At 51.0% G+C, this 10,000-nt stretch overlaps 2 protein-coding genes across 3 annotated transcripts in view; one reads left to right on the forward strand and one right to left on the reverse strand.

Moving 5' to 3' along the window:
• Positions 1–3,323, forward strand: part of LOC126580024 (mannosyl-oligosaccharide alpha-1,2-mannosidase IA) — a 13,899-nt gene extending 10,576 nt beyond the window's left edge. For both annotated transcript variants that reach the window (XM_050243859.1, XM_050243860.1), the window contains exons 3-6: positions 1,102–1,540; positions 1,643–1,926; positions 1,996–2,112; positions 2,235–3,323. In XM_050243859.1, coding sequence (XP_050099816.1) covers positions 1,102–1,540; positions 1,643–1,926; positions 1,996–2,112; positions 2,235–2,369 — 975 coding nt within the window. In that variant the 3' untranslated portion in view covers positions 2,370–3,323. The remainder of the gene's footprint in view (positions 1–1,101; positions 1,541–1,642; positions 1,927–1,995; positions 2,113–2,234) is intronic.
• Positions 3,324–5,082: 1,759 nt separating this feature from the next.
• Positions 5,083–9,937, reverse strand: LOC126580023 (serine/arginine repetitive matrix protein 2-like). Its single transcript, XM_050243858.1, has 3 exons — positions 9,549–9,937; positions 9,299–9,466; positions 5,083–9,193 (listed from the first exon to the last, which is right to left on the reverse strand). The coding sequence occupies exons 1-3, from the start codon at positions 9,598–9,600 to the stop codon at positions 6,318–6,320; spliced, it is 3,096 nt and encodes a 1,031-aa protein (XP_050099815.1). The 5' UTR covers positions 9,601–9,937; the 3' UTR covers positions 5,083–6,317.
• Between the last annotated feature and the right edge of the window lie 63 nt (positions 9,938–10,000).

The raw sequence follows: 10,000 nt of genomic DNA on the forward strand, positions 1-10,000 counted from the left end.
CCTAATGTGTGTGTGTGTGTGTGTGTGTGTGTTTTGTGTGTGGGTGTACGGGGATGGCCTTAAAAGCCCAAAACCATGTTCGATCGTATGCTAAACCACGTAGAGCTATTCTTTACCACTCTGTTCTATAAGGTTAGTACGATCCCTGTTTTTTTTCTTCCCTCTTCTTCTAACACCACCGCATAACCAGCAAGACGCGTCACACCGCGCACCATCATACACGCCCCCATCCATCTCGATCCACAGCCTCAGCCATAAACTTGCGCAGCAGCGCATCCACCCGTAGTTCGATGCTAGCCCGTAAACTAGTAGTCACCGCTGGTAGCGCGCCGTAGTAACCATAGTGTGTGTGTGTGTGTGCATCGTAGTGCTTGCCGGGACTCTGAAAATGCGGAGTGTGGTGGAAGGGAGAGGGGGAAGACGTTTTGAAGCCGGATATCGAGAAGTACTCCAGCAAAGCGGAGCGAGTTGGCCACACGGTGAGCGGTGGTGAAAGAGGGGGAGTGGGGATCCCTGCACCAACAGCAAACCATCTCAGCAAGGCATCTCAGGCCAGTAGTGCCCACTACTGTTTTGGGCACTATCGGACTATGGTGGCGAGAATCCATCATTTGTCGGCCTCAAGAGCCGCTGGCCATTGTGGTTGTTGTTGGGTGTGTCTGTGTGTGTGTGTGTGTGGGCTCGCCGTGGTGGTATCTATCTTCTCCCCTTTTTTTTCCTCCCTTCTCCCTTCACCACACTCTCTACTTTTTTTCGTCCTCCTCCTCCTCCTCGAATGCACCCTTTTAACATCAGTAATCGAGTAGACGTCCGTGGCACACCACAACCCTCATCAACCCCCCCCCCGCCGGGGGCGACCGGATGATCCGGAGCCCATAGTTGCAGTAGGCGTCATGTTCTCCACTAGTCTTCATCTCTTTGGCTCTTCCCCGTTTCCCGCTCTCTCTCGCGTTTTTTTTACGTTCTCTCTTTCACTCATGTGGCTCGTAGTTGCTCCTTTGAGGCCGCGCGCCTCGCACTGTTGATTATGTATCTATTTCACGCAAATTTTTATTTCTTTTCCCTCTACCCTCCCCCCGGCCCGGCATTTATCCGCGGCAGATGAGCAAAAACTATGGCTGGGCCAGCGGTGGCAGCAGCATCCTGTCGGAGTTCGGCACACTGCACCTGGAGTTCGCCTACCTGAGCGACATCACCGGCGACGCGGTGTACCGGGACCGGGTGCAGACGATCCGCTCGGTGCTGAAGGACATCGAGAAGCCGAAGGGCCTGTACCCGAACTACCTGAACCCGAAGACGGGCAAGTGGGGCCAGCAGCACATGTCGCTCGGTGCGCTCGGTGACAGCTTCTACGAGTACCTGCTGAAGGCGTGGATTCAGTCCGGCCACGAGGATGAGGAGGCGCGCGAGATGTACGACGAGGCGATGCAGGCCATCATCCAGCACATGATCCGCAGCTCGCCGAGCGGCCTCATGTACGTGTCCGACATGAAGTTCGAGCGGTTGGAGCACAAGATGGACCATCTGGCATGCTTTGCTGGTAGGTGACAGAAGACCGCAACCCCCACCCCCGGGGGCTGCTAAGTGAGCACAATTCAAACCACTGTTCTTTCTTTCCACCGATCATCCTTTTGCGCTGCAGGTGGTCTGTTCGGGCTGGGTGGCACCTCGCTCAACAACCAGTACTCGGAGCGGTACATGGAGATCGGCGAGGGGCTGACCAACACTTGTCACGAGAGCTACATCCGCACCTACACCCGGCTCGGGCCCGAATCGTTCCGCTTCAACGATGGCGTGGAGGCGAAGGCCCTGAAAGCGCAGGAGAAGTACTACATACTGCGGCCGGAAACGTTCGAGAGCTACTTCATCATGTGGCGACTGACGCACGACCAGAAGTACCGTGACTGGGGCTGGGATGCGATCCAGGTAAGGCCGACCGGGCTGTCAAACAGCCAACAACGCAAACGATTGATTTACTGGGGAATCCTTTTGCAGGCCCTCGAGAAGCACTGTCGCACACCGACCGGCTACACGGGTCTCAAGAACGTCTATTTAACCGAGCCGGTGAAGGACGATGTACAGCAAAGCTTCTTCCTCGCCGAAACGCTCAAGGTAAGTTGGACAGCAGCAGCAGCAGCAGCAGCAGCAGCAGCAGCGACACGAGGCGAGGACAGCGAGGTTATTCAATGCGATTTCTTTTTCTTTCTTCCTCCACCCTGCAACACACTCCCCAGTACCTTTACCTGTTGTTCTCCGACGATTCGCTGCTACCGCTCGACGATTGGGTGTTCAACACGGAAGCACATCCGCTGCCAGTGAAGGACCGCAATCCACTGTACCGGCAGGCGCCGGCATCGAGTGCACCGTAAGCTGGAGCACCACCGGAGACCCGTGTGGCCCCGTGGCCGGACAATCGCTGCACCAGCACACCCCAGTCGGACTCCACGAAGGACGGGTCGCCTCTGTTACTGTTTCGGACAATCCTCGCGCGGCGAATGCTTCGCATTTTCACTTTCTCTTAGTTTAGCAACTCTTTTCTCTCTTCTGTATTGTCTTGCGCGAATTAGCTGGGAAGGAATGGAACGGTCTTCAGCTCTAGGGGCTATGATTCCTGTAGCTCCAGGGCAGACTGTAGGTTCCGTTCCCTCCAGACCATTCGGAAAGCAGTCGGTTTTTCGGTCGATGTTTGTGATGAATTTTTGATTACGCATTTGTTTGCCTCCTTTTTATGGGAAGATCGTGCTCGTCCAATGCGCGTATAAGGAAAACAACGGGGGTGTAAAGGCTGAGTGAGCGTGGTATTAAAGCGGTAACAGACGATACAACCGTATTATGATCAAATCGTCGACTGCGATCCACAACCGAAGGTTGTTTCGCATTTCACGCACAGTGTTTCTCTTCGACCGTTCTCATTACACATCCCCCTATTTCCACTCTACCTTTACCGCCTTTCTGTAGTCTGCACTGTGTCTCCGATACCGTTTGGAGTGTCACCGTTGATTGGAAGACCCGTTCCACTTATCGTGGCACACGACACAAGTTTGCTGCATTTATTGTATGACCTAACATCGTGTGTTCTGAATTTCGATTAATTAGTCTGGGAGTGAGTGCGTGCGGTCTTAGTCTTGTGTATTTAGTGTGAGTGTGTGCGTGTTTTAGTGTATTTTATGCCTAATTTAATGTTCGGATAGCAGGATAGTCGACCGCCGAAAGCCTAGTTCATATGGCAAGGGGAATAGGAAGAGAAAGTGTGCGAGATAGGGAGAAAGAGAGAATGATATAGTATCCTGCAACAGTCGGTGCCAAAAACAAAAAAAAAACCCGAACACGAACCTCGGTAACAGTGAATGCGATCATGCGATGAATCAGAAATCTACCAACACCACCACCCAAACACCCCCATGCTTCTAATTAATGCACAGCGTCAGCCTACATTACTGATTGCTCAGTCACGCATCTGAATGCATCGTGGTCGACGAACGAGCCTGTGAACGGGCGCATTGGCTTGGCCTTTGCCCCCACTGCTACACCAAGCTTTAGCCGCCAGCGGGGAGCATACTTGAGTTTTTAAGTAATTTTCGCTTGTTGCTCTAATTATCAACAACCTCAGGTTGTCGCTGATCGTTTGAAAGCGAAGGAAGCGAAGCCGTAGGCTGAAGAAACGCCGGCAGCAAGCAAGGAACTGTCAGACAGTAACTGTACATAAATGGGAGAGTTCAACAGTGGAAGTTCACTATTATTTTTTTTTTTTCAACAGTTCACTATATTAAGTTATCAGTATGTAAGCGCATGATTGTCCTTCGGGCGTATGCCTTTTGTATGCATGTGCCTACTGTATGTGTGTGTCTGTATGTGTTGGGGCAAATGTATTTTATTCAAACCAATGGGTAGTGTAGCAACTCGTCCGCCGTGCAACGGAAGGACAGAAAGGGTACGCACACTAAATCGTATCCAAAATGTGGTGCAAATGAGGCGTTTGTGTAAAAAGGAGTATGTTTTTTTTATTATTTCGTGAAAATTAGGGGGGAGAGGCCTTCAGGCAGACAGATGGCAAGCTAGATCATGTGGCGAGATTTAAAGGAATTCATATTAGGTCGATTTACCAATATTCGATATATAGATATATATATATATAAGACCACATATATGTATCTTTCAACATCAACCTTCTGTAGGATGCTAGTTATGCCTATAATAACAAGAAGCAAATTTAGGATAGTACGAAGCACTGTTAATTCAATCGTAAGTAGCCAAATTGAAGGAAAAGCAAATGATCATTCAAGTCATAGGCTAGAGCAGCGGTACGGGCTGGCAAGAGGTAATATGCTTGAAGTGAGAAATTAAATTCTCATTCCACCCAGAACCCAACACTCTGGGTCATACCCATTTAAGGAATAGAAGGAATAGAAATATATCAAAATGGAAAGCATAACGACATGGCTCGTTCAATGATACCGATTGTGAATGATACCGCCGGTGTGTGCCGCAGCGGGTAGGAAAAGAAACAAATGATGATTATGGGTTACAAAAACTAACTACAAATGATCTAAACAAATGAAGAGATCAGTCGAGGATCGCTGCCCTCCCTCCCCCTCTTCCCTCTAGAAGTTTCAACATAGGATTAGTAGTAGTAGTTAAGTAGTCGATTTTAGGCATCCCATGCCCATCACCAGCCCTGCCGAAAGAGAAAAAAACAATATAACGAGAGAGAAAAGAGAGACGAGGTCGATAGAAATGTACACATGATTATAAAACGGGAAGGCTAATTGCGGGAAGAATTCGAATAGAGAAGCAAGAAATGGAAAAACAACAAAACGGAAACAAGGAAAAAAAATTCCTGAAATAAGGTCCAGAACAGCACCATCTGCTCTCCTTGCTCTACAGCTGAAAACAGCTGACATGGAAAGGGATCGCGCCCATTCGAAACAAAATATGATGCGATAGAATAAAAGAAAATGCAAAACCTTTTTCTCGTTTCCATTCACCAAATAAACCTCATTCAGTTTTATTTATCTGGTAAATAAGCGGTGGTAATTCTCTCTCAATTTTGGTCTCATTACATCGTACAACAACGTGGTATTGTCCGCTGAGTGTGGTATGGGTGTAAACCGTACTTTATGCTTACACGTTCTTTATTGCTATGGATTGTACTCTTCTAGTATTTGTCGTAATGCGCAATAGTCGCAAGCAATGGTTGATTAGCGTTCACCTACTACTAGCTTAATTTTATCCAACCGATCGGAATTATTACTAATCGATGAGGATTATTGGAGCGTTATCCAACGCTTACAACTGCGTAATCGGAATCTCGAAGGATGCAGTTAGTTTGCATCTGCTGCTGCTACAAGTAACTTTGCACGTATCTAGAGCATCGTTTCTTTCTCTCAATCAATGTGATCGGAGCCTGTGAGTATCGGTGCCACGTGACCATGTGACCATTTTGGGACTGCTTTGACAAGACTCGGCTAATCTTGATTCACCCCTGATGTCTAAGAATTATTTTCTTTCCTACTGTTTTATCGGTAGTAGGTTACATTTGGCAGTAACTTCAATGTTTAAATCCATCCCAATTAACACTTATTTCTTACGCTAGACCTTATTCTATCCACATGTTCCATAATTTGGTTTAGTTATCATGCGAAATATACTATTCAGAAAGTTAAATAAACATAATAGGAAACTGTAAAACACTTAAACATCGCGTAATACATCGAGAATATACTAATACGATCTTATCAGGCACACCGTACGGTCCTCCTAAAACGTAACATTTCTGTGACATTCAACACAAGCAAGCGTGATTGCAGGAGCCTGTATATTGATGCTCTATTAATCAAGCTGTTAAAAGATCATCGACACTTAATAGTATTGTTTCTATCGATTGTCAGCTAATTTGCTGGAAAATAAAATCCGCAACACATACGAGGCGTAATCGAGATCGTAAATAAACAAAAGATTTTACGGTCTTTCGGAGATAAAAAAATATCTACAGACGGAGACTTAAACACCATACACTTAAAGACATACGTAATCAGAAAATGGATGGATTGATACACGTAAACATAAGATGGAAAAGAATAGTGAATTGTTTTGAGAGTTGTTAGGAAGAAAGGCTTCCTAGCGCACCGATCGATCGACGACTCTTTACCTCAACGCGAAACAGAGACAACGGTGGAAATAGCCAGCGTATATCTACTGTATCCATTCTCTATCTCAGCGTATATCTATCCATTATGAACGTAAAGCATACCAATAAGATCACTCTCCATTGGGAGCTCTCTGATATTGCCCTTAAGCTTTCCAGGAGTTACATTAGTCTAGAGCTTACCAACCTCTTCAGCGGCAATCACAACAGCTGCACGACTATTACTTTTGCTGCTGTTGCTGCTACTGCTGCTACTACTGCTACTGCTGCTGCTGCTGCTGCTGCTGGTGCAGCTACTGCTGCTACTGCTGCTTCGGTGACTGATATTGGTGTTTTTGCTGCTATTGCTAGTGCTACTGCTGCTACTGTTACTACTGCTGTCGCTGTCGCTTCCGGCCGAATCGTGTGTGCAGCTGGCACCGGAAACCGACATTATTGTCTCACCGTGTGCGGATCGCTGCTCGTAATGGACGGCCAGCTCCGAGCGGGCAATCGTGAACCTGGCTTCCCCGTTGAACACCTCCATGACGGGATCGTCATTCTCCAGCTGGTACCGCCGGTACCGCTTGGGACGCTTGCGTGCCCCGACCGGCCTACCGGATGCTGCCGCTCGACCGACCAACAGCACGTGGTACATCTTTGGCGACCCGAACCCCATCGGTGTGCTTTGCTCGATGCGACCATCGTCGGCCGCCACTGCTGTCGCCTTTCTCATCGCCTCCTCTGCCTTGCGCTTTCGCCGTAATGCCGCCATAATGAGCCGCTTATGTTCACGCTCGTTCTCCATCGGCGACATTGGTGGGTGCCCCTGTACGGCTACAGCCGAACACTTGCCACACCCCGCTGGCAATGTCGATGGGCTGCTGGTGGTATTCTGCCTATTGCTGGCATCATCGGGGTGATGATCTGTAGTTAGATTGCTCGGTTCCGCTTCGGTGGACACGGTTGCGCTGGCTGCGCACTCGAACGTTTTGCTGGCGGTCGGGTTGCTGTTATCGCCCGAACCGGGCGTAATCGGACGGGATTGGTTTGACAAGAGGGTCACCGGCGTTGAGGTGTCGAGCTCCCCTAGCAGGTTTCGCTGGTGCTGCTCCACTGCAGCAACAACGTGCCCTAGCGGGGGTGAGCAGGACGGTTGTATCGGTATACGGAAGCGCGGTGTTTGTGGAATGTCCGTCACTGGGTCGATCTTGTACGGCGAATCGGAGTCCTCGCTGCTGAGCTGCAGTATCGGGGTCATCGTCGTGACCACCCGTGAGGGTTTCGGTGTCAGCGGTGCCTGACGGGGCGGGGGCACTGTTGGTAGCCAGCCGGAGGTGCTGGCACCATCGTTGGTCGAAACACTTGCTTCGACCACGAGACACTGATGGAAGGATTGGCGGGGAAGTTGACCGCCGGTTGGTGGTAGCTTGGCACACGACACTACGATAGGGCTCGCGAGCGCCGCCTCTATCATGGCGGCCTGCTTTTGCGTCGTATTGGGTGTCGCCGGAATCGATGCGCTTGCTGGTGGTGGGGGGGACGGTTGCCGTATCCTAGCCTCATCCACCGTCCCTGCCAACTTGGTCGCGCCGGCTTTCGGGCGGTTGTGCGAGCCGGCGGCAGCAGCAAGCGCTCGTTGCTTTGCCCGAGCGGCCCGCCTGCGCTCTACTCGTAGCGTGAGCAGTCGTTTGCTTTCCACCTCTCGCCGACGCTTTTCCTGCTCGGCAATGACCGTCCGCAGATGCATGTCGAAGTTGGTAATATTGACGGAGCGAATTCGCTTCCATTCAGCCGCATCCTGTGCGATTTGTTCGGCCGTCCGTCGGACGGTCTTCGGTTTCGGTGGGTCAGTGTTGGGTGCTGCCATCATGGTGGTATTGATAGTAGCCGCGGGGGTAGTACCGTCGCCAGCGGGAACCTCCGCCGGTGTACCGAGCTCCTCACCCTTGGCAACAGCGGTAGCGTCTAGCGCAATCCGTTTGAGTGGCATCATCGGCGGTATGTCGAATACCAATCGGCGGACGTGGGTGCGTTTCTCTACTAGCGCTTTCGTCGTAGGAGACACCATCTGCTGCATGGATGAGCTGGTTAGTGGTAGGGAGGATGGTTGAACAACCATTATCGGCCGTACGGCCAGCGCCGGCCGGTTAGTCGTCGCCGACTGCACCGTAGCCGGTCGATGCGCTGCAATTACGGTAGGCGATGTATTTGCGGCTACCACCGGTATGATGTTTCCCAGTCCCAAATCGATGACGACACGCTTGTCTTGCGGCGTGCATTTCCCTGCACTGGCCCCATTACTGTGGCAGGGCTGTATCTCCTGCCGCTGTTGCTGCTGTTGCTGCTCTATCCCTTCTCCAATCTCGGACTCTTCCGTGTTTCGACGGTTCGGTTTGTCGGTTTGCTGCTCATCAATCGGTGCCTGTGCCTCAACGGGCAGTTCTTCGGCGGTTGGCATCGGTGTTTGGCTGGCATCCACTGGAGGCAAATCGGTTGCACTGGAGTACTCAGTTGGATCCGGATCATTGTCGCGTATCGCCAACGCCGTCGTCGGCTGCTCAGCACTGACTTCCACTGTCAGAGCCGGTTCGCCATCGGGGCACCAGACCTCGGGAACCCCGTGCCAGTACCATTGTCTGTGCTCGGCGAGAACCTCCTCTTCCATGGAGCAGCCATCTATTTGAACCAACTCCAGCATTGGAATCGTTTCCGGTTTACCGGCAATTGGTTGGTTTGGGGCAACGGTAGAGCAGGAAACGGGCTCGCTAGGGTTCGGTAGCTGCCAGCAATGCTTATTGTCATCCAGCGGGACACTCATCCCTTGTTGTTGTTGATCGTCTGTGGCCGCATTGGTTGATCGCGAGTGTTGCACGGTTTCTTCGTTGACGCAGCGTTCGTTACATTCGAAGGCGTTGCTGTTGGTGGACGGCGATCCCATTCTGCTGCCCACCGAGAACATCTTATCGATTCGTTCCACCAGTAGCAGCTCGATCTTCTCGATCAGCGTGATGGAGGGATCTTGCACGAATCGGTAACCCTGGTCGTACTTTTCCAACAGCATTTGTACTGTCGATGGAACGCGCATGGAAGCAACCAGAGAGAAATGGGAAGAGAAAGAGCGGGAGAGATTTAAGCTACACGCACCGGAGGACGGCACTTTGCATAACTTACGCCGGTGGTGATCATCACACAGGCTCTGCACCAGCACCGGTAGCGTGGTGACGCAGTAGTTAACAACTCTGCCGGACGCTTCTAGCTCCGCCCGCTCCTGCTCCAACAGTGGGTTCTGTTGGCAAAACTGATTCGCCAGTTCGTCCATCTTCTCGTCGTACAGGTAGGCTGCGGAAGAGTGCCAGGGGAGCACCAGACGGGTTAGGTGGCAAACAACGGACCGAATCCTGCTAAACCCAGCGATACGTACCCAACACTAGCCGGGCAACATCCGTGAGGAGTACCTCGATCGGTGCCGCCATCGTCGGTGCTGTTGATTTCGATTCGTTCTTCGTCGGCTGCTGATCAGCGAATCCTGATCCGGATCGCGATCGATGCCTTTCGTTCTCGTCACTGTTGGCCTCTTTGGGCTCTGCCGTACTGTGCCCTTCGATAGGATCCCCGAAGAGCTCCACACCACTGGTTCTTCATTGCGTAGCGGCACACCGGATGTATTAAATAATCAGTCGAAAACATTCCGAACAAATAGCGTCCCGATACCTGCACCAACGAGCACAACGGCGGGAGTGCCGTTTGTTCATAGAGCACACGAAACAATAGAATTTCCCCCCTTTTTTTACAGCGATCTCGGTAGTTCGAATGGGCTTCTAACCTTAAATAAAGGGGCCCAAAACAACGCGCACACACGCAGATGCAGATACA

This window comes from Anopheles aquasalis, chromosome Y, assembly GCF_943734665.1.
Source record: "Anopheles aquasalis chromosome Y, idAnoAquaMG_Q_19, whole genome shotgun sequence".
Classification (NCBI taxonomy): domain Eukaryota; kingdom Metazoa; phylum Arthropoda; class Insecta; order Diptera; family Culicidae; genus Anopheles; species Anopheles aquasalis.